A 21,989-nucleotide genomic window follows, 5' to 3' on the forward strand; every position below is an offset into this window, starting at 1 on the left:
AGCAAGGTTCTCATGGCAGAGGGTAACTAGATGCACAACTGACTTCACCCTAGGTCAGAACCTTTTGTTGCACCTAAGTTGCTGCTGTAACATAGGTAGTGTGTGTATTTGTTTGGTACTTTATTTATGTTATGAGATGATGCCTGAATCTGAGCTAAAGATTGCCATACATATAAGCAGATTTAGTCAAGGTGGCAGCTAACTAAAACTTAATCTCTCGCTCTCTTTTTTTGTGTATATATATGTACACATGCACTCTCACACACGCACTCACTATCTTTTTCTTTCTTTCTCTTTCTTAATTATGTACAAACACAGTGGACCCATTCATATGCGCACAGACATTTTACTTCAAGGCATCCCATGGTAGCAGGCAGTAAAGGATGCGTGAAAGCAGAAAATGCCAGAAAGAGGAATGCATCCATGGGGATTTGTGTTGCAAGTCCACATCCAATTTACGCTGGCAGGCGTCCATGCTTATCCTAATTGGTACTAGCATGAGACCTGTCCCTGAGGTGGGACTTGTTTACACGGATGCTGATTCAGAACTTGTTCTTTGGGCATTTGATAATGGCAATTGGGGTCAGATTTCAGGGTGAATCTGATCTCCTTTTGCAACTGTATATAGGTGAAGCAAGTAAGGATGTATTTTAGCACTCAGTATCATCTTGTGCTAACTTCCATGATAAATGCACAGCTTTTTCTTTACACTGTATAAAATCAAGGTTTGTGGAAGTGAGGCAGCTAACTTGTCGGCTGTACTTAAAGCAGGATTCTTGGCACTTGGTTTTAATCACAGGCCTTGAACATGACCCATCTACATTATTTCTGCATCTTATGGGTTTTGTGAATTTTGAGATTAAATATCTTTTTGCAAGAGTAGTTAACTAGTCACTTAATCATATCATCTGACTCATATAAACGCTGGGTTTTCTCATCAGTCACAGCTCCCACTGGTCTTGCACAGGGTAGATTGAAAGTCGTAGTCTCCTGATATTCTCATAACAAATAATCTAATAACTTTTTGATAATGGCCTAGAATTAATATGTTACAGGGAGCAACTTTCAGAGTTTTAATTGAAATATCCTGTCTTTATTTTAACAGCCATATCCACATGTTATGCCACGGAGAATGACTGGACAGCGATACCGCTTACAACAGCCTTTGCCACCACCTCCACCCTATTACCCCAGCTTCCTGCCATATTTCCTGTAAGTGATGCATTTGTTAGTACAGAGGCGAATGGGCTCTAAGTCCTGTGTGTTGTGTTACCAACTGGAACAGTGAAGTGAAATATTGTAAGGCAGAGTGAGTAAAACCCAACAGGTCATTTTTAGCCTTCAAATTTCTTTTGATACATTTCTTAATGTTCTCAGGTACAGCTACATTTCCAAATGTAAATGTATACCTCACCTAAATAACGAAAAAACGGTTGCTCAGATTTGTTTTATATTCATTCATATCATTTAAACGGGTTTGCTGAAGCTGATCCAGTCTTTAAGAAAGTTTGGATATGTGTAGCACTCCTCTGGTGGACTGTTCGATCTGTTTGGACCCAGTTTTTAAAACTGACATCATTACCGCACCAGTCTATGTATCGCTGCCAGTGAGGCTTAATTCCCTCTTCAGACTTCCCTAAAATTCTTGTTTATTGTACATGTATTTTAATCACAGAATGGCTAGGGGCATGATGGTTATTGGATGTGAAGATCAAGTGACGACACTGTAGCAGTGTGTCTGGGAACTATAAGAAAGCTGTACAGTATGTCGCCCATTACAGTGAAGACTTGTACTTGTTGATTATCTGTTCAGAATGTATTGAGTAATTACTGGGTTGTGTTTTGTACACAGTATCACTTTGTGCTTTCTGGGCACCATAAACATTGAGCACTATATCCAAGGTCATAGTTCACCTGATCTTATAATGAAAGGTTACTGCAACACTTAGCCCCCAGCACCAGTTATTTAAGTTCCATTCCAGCTAGATCTCTGCCAGAGACATTTAACAAAAATCACAGCTGCAAGAAAGGCAGTTAACATACGGAACTAATTAAGCATTAGAGAAAGTTAACATTTTGGGGGTAATTTTTCAACTTGCAGTCCAGCAATGGATATGAAAATCAGGCGATTTCTAGAATGGTCTGCTGATCCGCAACACCAGTTTTACGCCTAGGCGGTAAGTTGGAAATCCACTCCTGGGTGTCTGATTCACTAAATCATTTATATTGAGTCAGGATTGTCCATCCCACAACAGTTGTGAATTGTCAGTCCTCTGCTGGTACAATTATCGAGATTAAAATTGACGATGCTGGCTGAGCTAGCCATTTTCCAGTTTGAACCAAATTCAGGTTGAGCCAATAAAAACGATCTTCAAAAGTCGCTCTGTCGCAAGTACATTTGTAAACCGCCTTAAACTGTAGCATTGGTTTTATTTAATATTTGAATTTGAGGTATTTATTCTGTTATACTTATTCTTGGTGGGTTTTTTTGCTAACTTTGTCTCCTTTCCACCCTTCCTCTTGTAGGCTTTGATTCTTACTAGAGCATGGTCCACTGGGCCTGGCAGCCCTCTGGTATCCTGCCTGAGTGGCCATTCTTCAGTTAATGTTGGCAGGCAATTTAACCATAGGGACCATCACAGCCCAGCATAATCCATACATGTGCACTTTCTAGCAACAATTGCTGGATAGTAATTAGGAGCAGAAAACCTGACCGATTTCTCCCCTTTAGTGCCCGGGGCATTGATATGCTCTAATTGCGGCACTGGCTGAGATCAGCTCACAGACTGGGACTCAAACCTAGGATCTTCTGGTCTGTACTGTTTAGTGCTAAACCAGGAGGTGCTTTTTACCCACTAGGCCATCAAATTGGTGTTTTTAGTTGTGAACATAGGTCAGTCTTTTAATAATTGCTGATTTCTTTAAAGCTGTTGGCTTTCCACTCTCTGTTCACTGCATGTCTCTTCTAAATGTCTCTGGTGCAGTTTGTTTTTTTTGTTTCCCCAGTTTTTTCATTTATGTTTTGATGATCCTACAGGCGTCCAGCCTTGCTGTCATCCTTGGCCTCCGTCTCTTTCTCCCCCATATGGTAATTAATTGTTACTAGTGTTCTCCTCTTTCCACTGTCCCCTTCCTCCTCAGTCATCTTATTATTTATTTTTCTGTTTTCATCCCTTGGTACATCTCTCATGTTTTCTTTTGCTTTGTTCCATGCCATTCAGCCCTATTCTGATTTTTGTGCCTGCTCTCCCAAGTCCTTTTTTCTGACAAGAAGCTGGTTGCTTGGGAGAAGGGGATTTGGGATCTGAAGTTGAGCTGCTTTACATTTAAAATCTTCTTTCACTGACCTTCCCAGATGTGGAAGTGGAACTTTAATTCTTCTGCTATCCATCATTGTTTGATAGTTCTAGAATCCCTATCCGGTTTACATTCAAAATAAACCAGTGAGTGAGTGATTTTAAATCAAAAATTGTAAGGAGTCACTGCTGGGAGCTAGTTTTTCAGCTCTCCAAAATACTCCATTAATTCTTATGACTTGAGATTTGCTTGCTTAATTGCTCAGCTGCCCAATTTGTTTTTAATGTCAGTTCTGCTAACGATACTGCCTGTTAGATGGATACTTGACTCTGTTGGAATAGTTTACTGCTTCAAACCTAAAGAGACTGGGACAAAGGCTAGTTCCTTTTTAATGGGTGTAAGGGAGTGTCTGTTACAGACACAAATGCCGCTTGGCTTTTTTCAAAAAGTAAAACCAGGCAATTGGCACAAATTTTGTTTGGACTTTCTTTAACTTGGATACAAGAATCTTACTGCACATTGTTTGCTGCCAAAAGGCAGCATATAATGTAAGCATATGGACATTTGTTTTTGGAGTGGCAGAGTGTGTTAGGGGTGTTCCCCAGGGATCTATGCTGGGACCTCTTTTTATTTTTTTCCCATTTTTATTTAAATAATTTGGGCATAGGCACAAGAGGAATGATATTGAGGTTTACAGAAGATACCAAATTAGAGAGCACAGCAAACTGTAAGGGTGATGCAGAAGAACATAGACAGGTCAGCAGTGTGATCAGATAGTTAGCAGAAGAAGTCCAATACAAAGAAACGTGGAGTGGTGCATTTTGGCAAAAAAAGAAAGTATACCCTAAATGGTAAGATTCTTAACCTAGCGGTGGAACAGAGCGATTTATGGATGGAGAGGCAATGATCTTTTAAAGGTGGGAGTCAGGTAGAAAAGGCCATAAAAAGGGCAAATCGGGTTCCACATTTTACATTTAGGAACATTGAATACCAAAAACAAGGAATTTGTGCCAAGTCTGTGTAAGATATTGGTTAAGCCACAGTTGTAGTACCGCTTGTAGTTCTCGGTACCCCATTGTAGGAAGTATATTAAAGACATTGAAAGTGTAGAGCAAAGATTCAATAAGAATGATACAGAGAACGAGAGGTCATAGCTATGAAGAAAAGCTTTCAAAGTTGGGACTTTTTTCACTGGACAGAGAAGATTAGGAAGAGATCTAATAGAGGTTTCCAAAATTATAAAAGGTTTTCAGAGGGTAAATAGTGAAAGATTGTTTCCATTGACTGGTGAATCAGTAACGTTTACCTATGTTTCAATTTTTTTAAGTGTAAAGATCTAAATTCCTTCCGAGTCTGAAGGAGGAGCATTTACAGCTCCTAAAAGCTTGCATTGGGCTACTTTAAAAGGCGGGCCACATATTATGCTTTACGGGGGAAATACCATGACAGATAATATATTCTTCTGAAGGAATAAATGAAATGATGGATTTGTTTTGATGTCTGTTTTCATATAGAAGATTACATTTCTTTTGTTTCCTGTAATACAGATCAATGCTTCCAGTGCCTCCTGCAGTGGGACCAGCCATTAGTGTGGAGCTAGAGGTGGAAGATGTGGAAGTGGAAAATTATGAGGTGTGTGTTTCTCATTTCTCATGTCTAGCAGCTTTACTAAACTAACATCCACTTCACCTGACGAAGGAGCAAAGCTCCGAAAGCTTGTGATTTCAAATAAAGCTGTTGGACTATAACCTGGTGTTGTGCGACTCCTTACAATTGTTCATCATGTTGATGTCTTAACATTTGGGAATGGAGGTGTCCATCACTAGCAATATAGATGTTTACAGTTCCGGAAAAGGTGATAGGAAACTTAGTGGAAAAATCAGTAACTCCATTACTAAGGAGGTGATTCAGAAAATGAAGTAATAGTTTGTGAAATTGGGACTGTATTTGAGTTGCAGTCTATGGTACAAAACAATCATTGAAATTTTGAGTTCAAAATTCTCAATCTCATTCATAAATTCCTCCACAGGTTCACCTCATCTTACCTTTGCAGCCCTCTGCCGCAATCCATGTTTCTACTCTGTCAAGCACCTTGGGACATTACTATGTCAAAGGCACCATATGAATGCGTGTTGCTATTGTTACTGATCACTATCCCATGACTCCTGTTGGAAAGTGTCCCTGTGTGGACATGTTGAGAACAAGATGGAACTTGTCTGTGCTGTTTTCCACAGTCAAGTAGCCTGTCAATACTTGCTGTCTAGGCTCACATATGATAAATATCCACTTGGGTGAGATACCGGCAACCTTGGAACTGCACCCTAGCAGGAATCAATGCCTACAGAAGAGAAAGGGAGAACATTTGGAAACATAAGTGCAGCATGTAGTAACTGACCAGACTGCAGATGGATCAGAATTGGCAAATAAATATTTGTGGATATAAAACTTTCAGGAGAGATACAGAAGAAAAAAAGCAAGGCACGGTAGCAGCATTAATGAGAGACAGTATCGTTGCATTAATGCATAAGGATTTAAATAGAGAAATGGTTGTAAAAGAATCCCTTTGAATTAAGCTGAGGAAAAGCAAGGGATCGGTCATGTTACTGAAGTGTATTGTAGACTGCTAAACAGTGGAAAGGAAACTGAGGAAGCAATTTGTGGACATATGAAAGGCATGTATTAATTACAATTGTAGGGGGGTTTAATCATCAGAAAATAGATGACAGAGAAAATGTTTGTGGTGATGGGAGGGGAGGTTTGCAGTATGTTCAGGATTGTTTTCTCAGTCAGTACATCGCTACTGCAACAAAGACAGAAAAAGAACTGGTCGAACTCCCATGGTGTTTTACGATTTATCAAGAACAAGTTGTCTTCAGGTGAAGCAGGGTTTGAGGTGGGGGATAATTGGAAATGGGCATGCGGATGTAGTTCAGTGCCATTTAAAGTCACACATTATGTCCTTATTTTTATATAATTTATTTTATTTTTTGTTAAATAGTAACACATACAGGAATTTGGGAAGCAGAGAAGTAGAGTTGATTGGAGCATAAGAGTTTCTCTGCAGTAGAGGCTGAGGAGCTGGGAGAGGTGCTACTGCACCACCACTGTCGGGAGGGTGTAAGTACAGCATGGCAATTTCCATTATAAATGTGGAGATAGGAATTTATAATGTAAAAAGTTGGCAGGAAGTCTGTACAGACGTCAGATTTTTAATATAGATATACGAAAATGATAAAAAGGAAGATTAGATCAGTGTGAGGTGGTGCATTTTGGTAGGAAGAATAAGGAGACCACATATTTCTTGGATAATAAGAGTCTAAATGGGGTAGAGGAGCAAAGGGATCTCGGAGTACAGATACACAAATCACTAAAAGTAGTGACGCAGGTTAATAAGGCCAAAAAAAGGCAAATCAAGAGGTTCATTTCTAGAGGGATAGAATTGAAATGCAGAGAAGTTATGTTAAACTTGTGCAGAACCTTTGTTAGATCACACTTGGAGTACTGTGAAGAGTTCTGGTCCATATTATAAAAAGGATATAGAGGCATTGGTGAAGGTGCAAAAAAGATTCACAAGGATGATACCAGAACTGAGAGGATATCCTTATCAGGAAAGACTGAACAGGCTGGAGTTCTTTTCTCTGGGAAAAAGAGGGGTGACCTGATAGAGGTCTTTAAGATAATGAAAATGTTTCCACTTGTGGGGGAGTCCAAAACTAGAGGTCATAAATATAAGGTAGTCAAGAATAAATCCAATAGGGAAATTCAGGACAAACTTCATTATCCAGAGAGTGGTAAGGAGTAGTTGAGGCAAATAGCATAGATCCATTTAAGGGGAAGCTGGATAAGCACATGAGGGAGAAAGGACGAGAAGGGTATACTGATAGGGTTAGATGAAGTAGGGAGGGAGAAGGCTCCTGTGTAGCATAAACGCCAGCATAGACCAGTTGGGCCGAATGGCCTGTTTCTGTGCTGTAGACTCAATATAACTTGATAGACTAAAAGGGAGTTTGAGGAAATTAGCAAAAAACATAAAGGGTAATGGGGCTTTCTCTAGGCGCAAGAGGATAATCAAGGTACGGATAGGGCCATTAAGAAATGAAGGGGATATAATGGGCGAAATTTTGCTGAGGGAGAATATCTAATGCCATATGCCATTAGACTTGCCCTTGCACATTCAGGTTTTTAAATTTATAGAAAATGCGAGGTAATAACGTCACAGCGAGGGAAACCGGGCATCTGGGAACTGAGTGAACAAGGCAAGCAACTGTGTATCTCCTTAACCAATCAGATTGAAAGATTGTGAAATAAACAGCATAAGGACTGAGAAGGAAGTGTAAATTAGAGCGGATTGATTCAATGTCAAATCAGGTACAGAAAGAGAAATAAAGAGAAGGAAAGAAAAAAGAGACAGAAAAGGTTTAAAAAAAATTAAAATTTTACATTTTTTAAATCTCCAACAATAATTAAAACCTGAAGGAATGAGACTCCACACTTGTAATAGTTAATTTTCAGTGCCAGAGAGGTTGTTTGGCAGTAATTAACACATCACATCGATAAAAGGGTACTTAGACTGGAATGGACAAGACAACTTACTTTGGTGAATTTAGTTCGTATCTTACCGCGCAAACACAGCAACTTCAAGCATTTCAATAGTGAGCCAGACAGTGAGGTGCCGTTTTTGCGAAGCTAACAGTGGAGCAACGTAACTTGGACAGCAGCTTTTGGATATTTGAGTTTAATAACGCATCTGCCCCTCGCCTGAAGTTGCTGTTCCATTTGTGCATATTGAGCGCCATTAGCCTCACCGTTATTTTGACAGCAAAATCTGGGCCAATAAATAAGTACTTTGCTTCAGTTTTCATAGGAGTTGATACTGGGATTGTAGTACCACCAGAGATGGATGTAAAAGTTCAAGGAGAATAATTGAACTAAATAAGTTAATCAAACTTAAGGTAGACAAATGAGACAGGTTTACAACAGAGGATCCTGAGGGAAGCTGGAGGAAGAACAACAGAGGCTCTGACTCTAGTTTTCCAAAATCCTGGTAGAAAAAAATTGTGCTAGAGGGCTAGAGGGTGCCAAATCTGACCCCCACCCCTTTTTTTTTTGAAAAAAAGGAAACTCGGATAAACCAGGAAATTATAGGCCAGCTGTTGGTAAACTACTAGAATCTATAATTGTTAAGTACTTGGAGAAACATTAATTGGAGCCAGTCAGCAATGATTTGTAACGGGCAGGTTTGTGCTTGCCTAATCTTACAAAATTCTTTTGGATGTGGGTTTTGAAAGAGCATTTGATAGGTTCCACATAAAGTAAAGAACTTGCTTTTATGCAGCATCTTTCACACCCTCAGGAATTGCTAAAGTGCTTAACAGCCAATTAATAAATTTTGATCTGTAGTCACAGTTGTTTTGTAGACAAATGTGGCAAGCAATTTGTGCATAGCAAGATCCCATAAACAATAGCAAGATAAATGACCAGTCAGTCTGTTTTTGATGGTGTTGACTGAGGGATAAATGTTGGCCAAGGCACTGGGAGAACTCTCCTGCTCTTTGGATAGTGTCATGCAATCATTTGCATCCACCTAAATGGGCTGATGGGGCCTCGGTTTAACTTCTCATCCAAAATTGGTGCATTGTGCATAGTTTTGAGCACCCCATTATAGGAAGGATATAAAAGCAATAGTAAAGTTGCATCTTTAGGATTTTACCAAGGATGAAGGGTTATAGTTATGAAGAAAGAAAGACTTGAGAAGTTAGGCCATTTTTCACAGGAGCTGGGAGTGATTAAGGATGACCTGGTAAAGGACTTCAGGATTATTAATTATTATGATGGCTGGGGGCGGGAGGAGTATTTCAATTTTCAGCAAGACTCTTAACAAGGGGCTACAAAATTAAAATAATCACAAAAAGGGGAGGTTAGAAAATATTTCTTTACACAAGGGGTGGTTAGAATGTGGAATGTTCTGCCATTAACAGTTGTTGGAGCAGAGTCCATAAATTATTTTAAGAGGGAGTTAGCTTGTAAAAGAATACTATTAATGGATATGGGGTTTGAGCAGGAAAGTGGGATTGGATTAAGTGGCTCATGTGGACTAAAACAATGCAACCGACTCTGCGGGCCAAATGGCCTGTTTCTGTGCTGTGACATTCTATGATTCCATGTTATGTTGGCAGGTTCGAGGTTTTTTCATCAACTGAATATGAGAGATGTCCTTCCATACTAGTTTTAAAATCATGCAGTATCAAATTATCAGCATGCTGTATTTGATTTTGAGTACACTGAGTTTATTACTAGTCAAGTTGAGTTTATTACTAGTCAAGTTGAGTGCTATCAATAAAAAAAATGAAAAATTGCAATTGCTGGAAGTCTGAAATAAAAACAGAACCGTTTTGTAGATTGTCATTGCTGTATGCTAAGGGTCCTGTTAACATACAATCCTAATTTAATGCAATTTTGTAAATTGACATTTTTTAAAAAGTGCCTTGCAAAGAGAATTAAACTTTTCTGTTAACCAATCCACCCGCTTTCAACATTTGAAATAACTTCATTGAGACAAGATGCTTTGGTAGATTCAGTTATCAAGAGACAAGCTAGTTTCACATTTTTCAGAGCAGCCTTTGTTTAACTGGGGCAAGAAGCACAAAGTCTTCCAGTATTTACTTGTATTGCCAGAACAAAATATCGCTGAAACCCTTTTGATTCTCCCTTACCCTATCATTGGCCTTTTATATTTACAGGCACTGCTAAACTTGGCCGAGCGACTGGGAGAAGCTAAGCCGCGGGGACTCACCAAAGCAGACATAGAGCAGCTTCCGTCCTATAGGTTTAATCCTGAAAATCACCAGTCAGAACAAACCTTGTGAGTAGCATTTATGCTGTTAGCTTGTCTTTTGGTTCTGATCTGTTCTATCTCCCCATCCCCACATTATGAATAATAACTGTCTATATAACGAATTGAGGATCTTTGTTACCTGAAAATATACTCAACACACGCAGAACAATGTTACCAGTTTATCATTATTATAGGAGGAAGTAGAATGGTGAGTTTGAGTGGCTGTTCATTCTGCTGGCCGCACAACAGAAAGTTAGAATGAACTCTTAAGGTTTAAAGAAATGTTTCCCTGAGTCCTGTTGTAGCAAAGCAGCTGGCCACTGTGCTTCCCTAAACAAGAGTGCAAGAATGTACCCTGAGACTAGCGCCAGGGACTAACTGCTTCCGCTGTTGATGACGTGCATGCGCATTCGGGCCCAGAGCATGTTGGGCCGTGCGTGCATATTGTGGGTCACCAACCGCCCTCGCTGCCGTTCACTAAAAGCGCAGTCCGGAGGCCAAGCATCAAAAATGCAGCTGGTGTAGGTAGCAATAAGCGGGGCGGAAGTGGAAAAGAAAGGGGGAGCAGAAACAACGCGGGAAGGGGGAGTAGAAACAACGCGGGAAGGGGGAGCAGAAACAACGCGGGAAACAGAAGCAGAGGGGAAGGGGGAAACAGAAGCAGAGGGGAAGGGGAGAAGCAGGGGGAAGGAGGGCACAGAAGCAGCACGGGAAGCAGGGGTGGGGGGGGAGTGCAGGGGGGAGCAGAAGCAACAGGGGAAAGGGGGAGCACAGAGGGAACAGAGCAGGGGCAGGGAAGGGAGAGAATGGTGATCCAGGTCGAAGGTGAAGGGAGGAGGGAGGGTAAGAGAGGGACAACGTGGTCCAGACAGGAAAATGAATCACGTTCTCCTCTTCCTCCTGCCTCTTTTCCCCCGCCCCCCCCCCCCCCCCCCCCTGAGACCTGGATCACGCTCTTGAGCATGAACAACGGTAAGTTGAAAGCCTGGTGTACACACGGCAAGTGATGTCATCAGACGCAGTGTCACTTTTCACTTTGTAATGTAAAAGGTGACCCGTACCCACTTTCTACCCAACAAACCTGAAAGCATTCCATGGCCCGCACACAATATCCCATCGGTCACTGCAGCTCTCCAAGAGTGTTTAGTTTGACGGGAGTGATTAGCGACAGTGTGTGCACTTCTGGTTTTCAATCGCATAACATCCTTCTGCGCATGCGCCAGGCCACCCAATGAGGTCATTCTCAGCTCATGCTAAAAAGTGACGTCACTTCCAACGACGTCGCCCTCATTGAATGAAACGCACCTCACTAAACCAACTTAGCAGCTCAAATTATATAAAATAGTCAGTGCTGTGGATTTGTCAAATTCAGTCTCAGAGAAACGGCTACAGCCCCCCCCGCATGATCTTTCAGTGCCCATTCATGGGGCCACATATTTAAAGGGGCCCACAAGTCAATTGCTGGATTGGCCTGGCGTGGAGTGTTTTCAGAATCAAAGCGAAGTGGGATTGTGGAGGCCTCACTCCTCCACCAGACAGGGGAGTTCGTTGGGAGTTTTTATCCGATCATGCTGATAGCATTCAACAAGGTTCCACATAAGAGATTGTTAACAAAAATGAGAGCACATGGAATTGGAGGCAACCTATTGGCTTGCCCTCCACACTTGTCTCCAAACCTGGACATCAGTTTGTCGATGCTCCAACCTGACTCCACCCTATCTAGGTCAACCTTTCCCACCACAGGACCTCTGACTTCAACTTTGGACTCCCTCCTATTGTCTCCTCTCTATTCTCCATTTATTATCAGGACATATCTATCCCAATTTTGCTATGTAACCACATCTATGCAACTTGAGTTTCTCTGTGTCCATTCGCGTGCGCGTTTTGGCTGCTGCTCCGGACCTGAGCCCATCGCTTCTGTTTCCCCTTTTTTCTTCTTTTCTCTTTAACCCTTCAAGGCCCCTCTCCTGTCGTCATGCCTCCTTTCATTTTTCCCCTCTCGAGTACTCTGCCTGCCCCCCCACCCCCTCAAAAATACCTACCCCAACCCTTCAATGCTGCTCGACCTTCCTGCTCTCCTGCCACTGTCCCAGGCTTGACTCCCTCTTGGATAAGCCCACAGCTTCCCTCTGTGCCTCTCTTGGCATCCCCCGAAGGGCTCATCGAGGCACTCATCGCTGCCTCCTTACGAGCAACAACCCAACTGCCCCATCCTACTCTTTCACTGACTTTCACGCCCAGTACGCCCGATGGGGGCTAATCTTCCCAATCTCCTTCCTGTCCCACTCACCCCTCCCAGCACTGACTCTGTGGACTCTGCCAGTGGATCAGCTATCACCGCTCCTCTCCACATCTTCCTCCAGCATGTCCGTTCACTTGTGAACTAGGCCCTTGCCATCTATCTGCTTATTGTGGATGATTGCATCAACATCATGGCCTTGACGGAAATCTGGCTTCCACCACTGGCTCCGCCCAGACTGCCATGTTGGCGGTGTGGCCCTTATCACCAAACCAGACTTTAGTCTGTCCCCCTACTCCTCTGGTACCTTCTTCTAATTTGAGCATCTCACCTTGTTCCACACCTCTCACTTTTCCTTTAAAACCCTCATTTTCTATCGCCCACTTATGTACCACGCCAAGTGTAAGAACATAAGAAATAGGAGCAGGAGTAGGCCATACGGCCCCTCGAGCCTGCTCCGCCATTCAGTAAGATCATGGCTGATCTTCAACCTCAACTCCACTTTCCCACCCAATCCCCGTATCTCTTGATTCCCTTAGTGTCCAAAAATCTATCGATCTCAATCTTGAATATACTCAACGACTGAGCATCCACAGCCCCCTGGGGTAGACAATTTCAAAGATTCACAACCCAGTGAGTGAAAAAAATTTTCTTCATCTCTGTCCTAAATGACCGAACCCTTATTTTGAGACTATGAACCTTGGTTCTAGACTCTCCAGCCAGGGGAAACATCCTCTCAGCATCTATCATGTCAAGCCCTCTTAAGAATTTTATACTTTTCAATGAGATCACCTCTCATTCTTCTAAACTCCAGAGAATATAGGCCCATTCTACTCAAATCTCTCCTCACAGGACAACCCTCTCATTCCAGGAATCAATCTAGTGAACCTTTGTTGCACCCCTTCTAAGGCAAGTATATCCTTCCTTAGGTGAGGAGACCAAAAGGGTACACAGTACTCTAGGTATGGTGTCACCAGAGCCCTATGTAATTGCAAGACCTCCTTACTGTTATATTCCAACCCCCTTGTAATAAAGGCTAACATACCATTTGCCTTCCTAAATGCTTGCTATACCTGCATGTTAACTTTCTGTAATTCGTGTGCTAAGATACAAATCCCTCTGACTACCAACATTTCTTAGCCTCTCGTCTTTTAAAAAATATTCCGTTTTTCTATTCTATTCTATTCTTCCTGGCAAAGTGGATAATTTCTCATTTCCCCACGTTATACTCCATCTGCCACCTTCTCGCCCACTCACTTAACCTGTCTATATCCCTTTGCAGCCTCTTTGCGTCCTCCTCACAGCTTACTTTCCCACCTAGCTTTGTATCTTCAGCAAACTTGGATGCATTACACTCGGTCCCTTCATCTAAGTCATTGAAATAGATTGTAAACGGCTGAGGCCCAAGCACTGATCCTTGCAGCACCCCATTAGTTACAACCTGCCAACCCATAAATGACCTGTTTATTCCTACACTCTGTTTTCTGTCCATTAACCGATCCTCAGTCAATGCTAATATATTGACCCCAATCTCATGAAGCCTAACCTTATCGATTGCCTTTTGAAAATCCTAATATACTACATCCACTGGTTTCCCCTTATCTACCTCTAATAGATTTGTCAAACACAATTTCCCTTTCATAAAGCCGTGTTGACTCTGCCTAATCGTATTATGATTTTCTAAGTGCCCTGTTACTATGTCCTTAATAATAGATTCTAGCATTTTCCCTACTACTGATGTCAGGCTAACTGGCCTATAGTTCCCTGTTTTCTCTTTTCCTGCTTTCTTGAATAGTAGGGTTACATTTGTTACCTTCCAATCCACGGGGACTGTTCTAGAATCTAGGGAATTCTGGAAGATCAAAACCAATGCATCCACTATCTCTGCAGCCGTGTCTTTTAAAACCCTAGGATGTAGTCCATCAGGCCCACTGGATTTGTCGGCTTTTTGGCTCATTAATTTCTCCAGTACTTTTTCTTTACTAATCTTAATTACTTTAAGTTCCTCACTCTCATTATTAGTTGGTTCCCAACTATTTCCAGTATATTTTTGTGCCTTCGACTGTGAAAACAGATACAAAATATTTGTTTAACATCTCTGCCATTCCCTTATTCCCCATTATAATTTCTCCTGTCTCTGCCTCTAAGGGACCCACTTTTTGCTAATTTCTTCCTTTTTACATACTTGTAGAAGCTCTTACAATCTGTTTTTATATTTCTTGCTAGTTTACTCTCATATTTAATTTTCTCCTTCTGTATCAATTTCTTGGTCATCCTTTGCTGATTTCTGAACCCCTTCCCCCAAAATATCTTTCTTGCTTTCCTCCCTCAACCTCTGCACTAAGTGACTTCTCAACCTCGGTGACTTCAACCTCCAGATCAGAGCATCATGCTCGCTCTCTCTCTCTCGCTCTCTCTCTCGCTCTCTCTCTCGCTCTCTCTCTCGCTCTCTCTCTCGCTCGCTCGCTCTCTCGCTCGCTCTCTCGCTCGCTCGCTCTCTCGCTCGCTCTCTCGTTCGCTCTCTCGCTCTCTCTCCTGAGTTCATTGCCTTCCTATCCTCCCTGAATCTCTCCCTCCATATAAACTCCCCTACCCATATTCACAGCCACCCCTTCGACCTAGAATCATAGACGCATAGAAAGGTTACTGTACGGAAGGAGGCCATTCGGCCCATCGAGTCCGTGCCAGCTCTATCCACTCCCCCACCCTTTTCCCGTAGCCCTGCAATATTTTTCTTTTCAAGTACTTATCCAGTTCCCTTTTGATGGCCATGATTGAATCTGCCTCCACCATCCCCTCTGGCAATGTATTCCAGATCACAACCACTCGCTGTGTAAAAATATTTTTCCTCATGTCACCTTTGGTTCTTTTGCCAATCACCTTAAATCGATGATCTCTGGTTCTTGACCCTTCCGCCAGTGGGAACAGTTTCTCTCTATCTATTCTGTCTAGTCCCTTCATGATTTTGAATACCTCTATCAAACCTTCTCTGTTCCAAGGAGAACAACCCCAGCTTCTCCAGTCTATCCATGTAACTAAAGTCCCTCATCCCTGGAATCATTCTAGTAAATCTCTTCTGCACCCCCTCTAAGGCCTTCACATCCTTCCTAAAGTGCGGTGCCCAGAACTGGATACAATACTCCAGTTGTGGCCATACCAGTGTTTTATAAAGGTTCATCATGACTTCCATACTTCTGTACTCTATGCCTTTATTTAAAAAGCCCAGGATCCCGTATGTTTTTTAACCGCTTTCTCAACCTGGCCTGCCACCTTCAACAATTTGAGCACATATATCCCCAGATCTCTCTGTTCCTGTACCCCTTTTAGAATTGTGCTCTTCAGTTTATATTGCCTCTCCTCATTCTTCCTACCAAAATGTATCACCTCACATTTTTCTGCTTTAAATTTCATCTGCCACGTGTCCGCCCATGCCACCAGCCTGTTTATATCCTCTTGACATCTATCACTATCCTCCTCACTATTCACTGCACTTCCAAGTTTTGTGTCATCTGCAAATTCGGAAGCTGTGTCCTGTACACCCAAGTCCAAGTCATTAATATGTATCAAGAAAATCAGTGGTCCTAGTACCAATTCCTGGGGAACGCCACTGTACATCTCCCTCCAGTCTGAAAAACAACCGTTCACCACTACACTCTATTTCCTGTTACTTAGCCAATTCTGTATCCATGCTGCTACTGCCCCTTTTATTCCATGGGCTTCAATTTTGCTGACCAGCCTATTATGTGGCATTTTATCAAATGCTTTTTGAAAGTCCATATATACCACATCAACTGCATTGCCCTCATCTACCTTCTCTGTTACCTCGTCAAAAAAACTCAATCAAGTTAGTTAAACACAATTTGCCTTTAATAAATTCATGCTGGCTTTCCCTAATCAATCCACACTTGTCCAAGTGATTGCTAATTCTGTCCTGGATTATCGTTTCTAAAAGTTTCCCCACCACCGAAGTTAAAGTGACTGGCCTATGGTTGCTGGGGTTATCCTTACACCTTTTTTGAACAAGGGTATAACATTTGCAATTCTCCAATCCTCTGGCACCACCCCTGTATCTAAGGATGTTTGGAAGATTGTGGTCATTACCTCCGCAATTTCCATCCTTACTTCCCTCAGCAACCCATCTGGACCAGATGACTTATCTACTTTAAGTACAGCTAGCCTTTCTAGTACCTCCTCTTTATCAATTGTTAGCCCATCCAGTATCACAACTACATCTTCCTTTACTGAGACACTGGCAGCATCTTCTTCCTTGGTAAAGGCAGATGCAAAGTACTCATTTAGTACCTCGGCCATGCCCTCTGCCTCCATGAATAGATCTTTTTGGTCCCTGATCGGCCCCGCCCCTCCTCTTACTACCTGTTTACTGTTTATATACCTATAGAAGACTTTTGGATTCCTTTTATGTTGGCTGCCAGTCTGTTCTCATACTCTCTCTTTGCCCCTCTGAACTTCCTATATTCTGCCTGGTTCTCACTTGTGTTATCAACCTGACATCTGTCATATGCCCCTTTTTTTCTGCTTCATCTTACTCTCTATCTCTTTTGTCATCCAGGGAGCTCTGATTTTAGTTACCCTACCTTTCTCCCATGTGGAAATGTACCTAGACAGTACCCAAACCATCTCCTCTTTAAAGGCCAACCATTGTTCAATTACAGTTCTGCCTGCCAACCTTTGATTCTAATTTACCTAGGCCAGATCTGTTCTTGCCCCACTTAAATTGGCTCCCCTCCAATTGAATATTCTTACTTTAGAGTGGTCCATGTCCTTTTCCATAGCTATTCTAAAACTCATGATACTATGATCGCTGTTCCCTAAATATTCCCCCACTGACACTCGCACCACTTGGCCCGCCTCATTCCCCAGAACCAAATGCAGCAACGCCTCCTTCCTCGTTGGGCTGGAAACATGCTGGTCAAGAAAGTTCTCCTCAACACACTTCAAAAATTTCTCCCCCTCTTTGCCCCTTGTAATATTACTATCCCAGTCTATATTAGGATAGTTGAAGTCCCCCATTAACACTACTGTATGGCTTTTGCACCTCTCTTGTAATTTCCCTGCAAATTTGCTCTTCTATATCCTTCCCACTAGCTGGTGGCCTATAGAATATACCCAGTAGTGTAATGGCATCTATGTTGTTCCTTAACTCTAACCAAATAGATTCTGTCCTTGACCCCTCCAGGACATCCTCTCTCTCCAGCACTGCAATATTCTCCTTAATCAATACTGCCACCTCCCCTCCTTTCCTTCCTTCCCTATCTTTCCTGAACACCTTGCTATCTCACGTGCCCTCTCTACTCCCATCATGTCAATCGCGGATTAGGCCATCTCTGATCACTTCCTTGTATCCCTCTCCACCCACATCCCCCTTTCCCCCTCCCAATCCCACTTCCTTCTGTGTTTGCTCCTGGAAAAAAAACTCCCATGTCACTTACAACGGCACTTTCAAATTCCCAACTGTCTAGCCTTTGGCCCTCCATTCACCACGACATTTCCGCAGCTACCGATCTGCTCAATCACACGCTCACCTCTACCTGTGATGCCCTTGTCCCCATTAAAACCATTACTCTCTCTCACCCTTGCCGTTCCTCCTGGTACGGCCCTCATCTCTACCCCCTTAAGTCCAAGGGACGCTGATTTGAATGTTTATGTTGGACAACTGGTTCATCCTGGAATGCAAAGATAAACCCCGGCTTCTCCTCCACTGCAAACTCTCTTCTTAAACCCCTCTCTCCTGCCTCCTCCACCCTCACCTCCAACAACAAATACAAGGAGCTCATGGACTATGTTGTCACTAAAATTGACACCATCTGTTCAGCTGCCTCTGCTGCTTCCCTCCTTTCCCCTAACCCACCAAGCCAAACTACCCCTATGGTTTCCCCCTACTCTAGCTCTGAACTTGCATTTTTCTCTAGTTTCTCTCCTATCTCCCCTCATGCCCTCTCCGAGCTCATCTTGACCGTGAGACCCACCTCCTGCTCCCTCAACCCTATTCCCACCAAACTGCTGACCACCCAACTTCCCTTCCTGGCCCCCGTGTTAGCTGATATTGTTAACAGTTCCCTCTCCTCAGGTACTGTCCCCCTCCCCTTTAAATCTGCCATCATTACCCCCTCCTCAAAAAACCTACCCTAGATCCCTCTGTTCTGGCAAACTACCGCCCCATCTCCAACCTCCCTTTCCTCTCCAAAGTCCTTGAACATGTTGTCGGCTCCCAAATCCGTGCCCATCTTTCCCCGCAGCTTTGAATCCTTCCAATCAGGTTTCTGCCCCGCCACAGTACTGAAACGGCCTTTATCAAAGTCACAAATGACATCCTATGTGACTGTGACCATGGTAAACTATCCCTCCTCATCCTTCTCGACCTGTCAGCAGGATTTGACATGGTTGACTACACCATCCTCCTCCAACGCCTCTCCTCCGTTGTCCAGCTGGGTGGGACTGCGCTCATCTAGTTACATTCTTATCTATCCAGTCGTAGCCAGAGAATCACCTGCAATGGCTTCTCTTCCCGCTCCCACACTGTTACCTCTGGAGTCCCCCAAGGATCTATCCTCGGCTCCCTCCTCTTTCTCATCTACACGTTGCCCCTTGGCGACATCTTCCGAAAATGTATCAGGTTCCATATGCATGCTGACGACACCCAGCTCTACTTCACCATCACATCTCTCGACCCCTTTACTGCCTTTGATATGTTACACCGCTTGTCCGACACCCAATACTGGATGAGCAAAAATTTCCTCCAACTAAATATCGGGAAGACTGAAACCACTGCCTTCGGTCCCCGCCATAAACTCTGTTCCCTAGCCACCAACTCAATCTCTCCCCCGGCCACTGTCTGAGGCTGAACCAGATTGTTTGCAACCATTTTGATCCTGAGATGAGGTTCCGACCACATATCCCAAATGTCTGCTCCACCACCAAGACTGCTGAATTCCACCTCTGTAACATCGCGTGCCTCAGCTAATCTGCTGCTGGAACCCTCATCCATGCCTTTGTTACCTCCAGACTTGACGATTCAAATGCTCTCCTGACCGGCCTCTCATCTTCCACCCTCAATATACTTGAACTCATTCAAAATTCTGCTGCATGTATCCTAACTCGCAGCAAGTCTTGTTTACCCATCATCCCTGTGTTACATTGATTTTAAAATTCTCATCCCGATGTTGAAATCATGAGTATTTTCGTCCCACATCCTATCGGTGGCAATACCAGAATGTGCTACCGCCACCATAGTGGTGGCAGTGGACGTGACCAAGAAAGTAAAGCATGCAACTGGGTATTGTGGGAGTGTGTCATGGTCCCAGCCTTCATCTGTGACTGGCTTATAGGGAAGATGAAAGTTGTGTCGTGACTGAATTTGGGTTGCCTTGCGCTAGTGTTAGAAAGAGCAAAGCAGTGTGTAAAGGTAAGGAAGCACCCCATGTCAGAATGCAGCAGGTTGAGGGAAATGTCGGTATGTTATATGCATGCAATTGTAGTATGCTATTAAGAAATAACAACAGCTGTCATTTACTTCTGTAAACATCAAGGTTTGAATTTCATCTTCATCTGGAAGGATGATTTCTTTACTATAGAAACTGCATTCATCTGCTCAGCCAGCTCTCCCCAGGCAGCCTTGACTGCAGCTTGCTGAGCAGGGTGTCCCTCACATCCAAAAATGGTATGCACTCCTTGCCATCACCTTCCTCGGCATGACCTGCAGGAGGCTCTCAGAAAAGGGAGCTGTTTTTCCACGTCCTTGGAAATTGGCAGGCTCCTGGTTCACCTCGGGACAATATGCAGCAGAAAGAGAACATCGCAATTTTCAGACAACGGGAAGTACAGGTGCAGCTCAAAGGAGCTAAACCTCTACTTTTATATTTGCATCTAGGACATCCAGTGTGTGACAAAATCACGCTGGGAGCACACAAACAGTATATAAATGAAAACCCAGGGAGACGCACCCCACCCCCGTGCTTCAGAAATGTACCAGCACAAATATGCCCATGCTACCAATGTACCCGAGCAGAATTTCAGCAGCTAAATTACCAGCTTCACTTGGAGAAGCGATTGGGATGGCGAGTTTGGGGGTGGATAAATTCACACTGGTGCAGTAAGAGTAACGTTATGAGATCGGGGTTAATATGTATTATTAGGGAAGAGCAGAGGGTTGGGGTGTTTCATTTCTTAGCACAGATATCCCAAATTATTAGTACAAACATCAACCAACAAAAATGTAGAACAATTATATTTGAGTTGCAGTTTTGTTAATGTATCTTTGATTAGAGTTCTGTATATACACTGTGATACTGTGGTTACAATTATTTCAAGTACATTATAAAGCACATTCATTCTCTGTTCTGTCTAGGTGTGTAGTGTGCTTTAGCGATTTTGAGACAAGGCAGCTACTTAGAGTCTTACCCTGCAACCATGAGTTCCACGCAAAGTGTGTTGATAAATGGCTGAAGGTAAGAAATCTGTTTTGTTGGGTTCTGAAATTCAAAGACTGATGCATGTGTGATTCCTTGAGTTAATGAAGTTATCCCCGCTAGAGATTAATGTCGGTCTGCTAAAAACAAATTTGTGTGAATTACAAAGAGAGTATACAGTAGGATGCTCATCGGAACATGTACAGAATAGTCATAACATCTATTGATCCATTGGCAGCAAAACATGGAACGTTACACGAATGATTTATTTTTTCACATTGCCTCAAAGTTATCCTTTCATTCACATCGATCTATCAGGCATTGCCATTTAACCATTGGAAATTATTTGTAAAGTTTAAAAAAACTTGTGCTATCTAGGTATACTTTGTTTTTTGTTTTCCTCTGCCAGCCAAAAGGAGTTGACACTGTGCTAGAGTCCAGTTTCAGGGCACAGCCACTCTCTACAGTATCTCAGCCAAATGGTTATTATTCATATATGAGCCTTGACCATGTGTGCGACCTATCCGACCAATGGGGTGGGGATGGGAATCACAACTGACTCAAAAATGTCCTCACCCAACATCTACACGGGGTGTACTTCCTGCAGGGTAGTAATCAGGAACAGGAATAAATTACAATGAATTACAAAGAATGTACAGCACAGAAACAGACCATTCGGTCCAACAGGTCCATGCCGGTGTTTATGCTCCACATGAGCCTCCTCCTACCCTTCTTCATCTAACCCTATCAACGTATCCTTCTATTCCCTTCTCCCTCATGTGTTTATCTTGCTTCCCCTTAAATGCATCTATGCTAGGCGCCTCAACTATTCCTTGTGGTAGCGAATACTACATTCGTACCATTCTCTGGGTGAAGCATTTTCTCCTGAATTCCCTATTGGATTTGTTAGTGACTATCTTATATTTATGGCCCCTAGTTCTGGTCCCCCCCCCTCCCCCGTAAGTGGAAACATCTTCTCTACGGCTACCCTATCAAACCCTTTCATAATCTTAAAGACCTCTATCAGGTCACCCCCGAGTCTTCTCTAATCTGCAGAAAAGAGTCCCAGCCTGTTCAATCTTTCCTGATTAGTATAACCTCTCATTTCTGGTATCATCCTAGTAAATCTTTTTTGCACCTTCTCCAGTGCCTCTGTATCCTTTTTATAGTGTGGAGACCAGAACTGTTCGCA

At 42.9% G+C, this 21,989-nt stretch overlaps 1 protein-coding gene across 7 annotated transcripts in view; it reads left to right on the forward strand.

Moving 5' to 3' along the window:
- rnf44 (ring finger protein 44) overlaps window positions 1-21,989 on the forward strand; it is a 148,585-nt gene that overhangs the window by 113,345 nt on the left and 13,251 nt on the right. For all 7 annotated transcript variants that reach the window (XM_067996364.1, XM_067996365.1, XM_067996363.1 and 4 more), the window contains 4 exons: window positions 1,106-1,212; window positions 4,845-4,929; window positions 10,038-10,159; window positions 20,737-20,836. In XM_067996364.1, the coding sequence (XP_067852465.1) occupies window positions 1,106-1,212; window positions 4,845-4,929; window positions 10,038-10,159; window positions 20,737-20,836 (414 nt within the window). The remainder of the gene's footprint in view (window positions 1-1,105; window positions 1,213-4,844; window positions 4,930-10,037; window positions 10,160-20,736; window positions 20,837-21,989) is intronic.

Source organism: Heptranchias perlo, chromosome 14 (genome assembly GCF_035084215.1).
Source record: "Heptranchias perlo isolate sHepPer1 chromosome 14, sHepPer1.hap1, whole genome shotgun sequence".
Lineage (NCBI taxonomy): Eukaryota > Metazoa > Chordata > Chondrichthyes > Hexanchiformes > Hexanchidae > Heptranchias > Heptranchias perlo.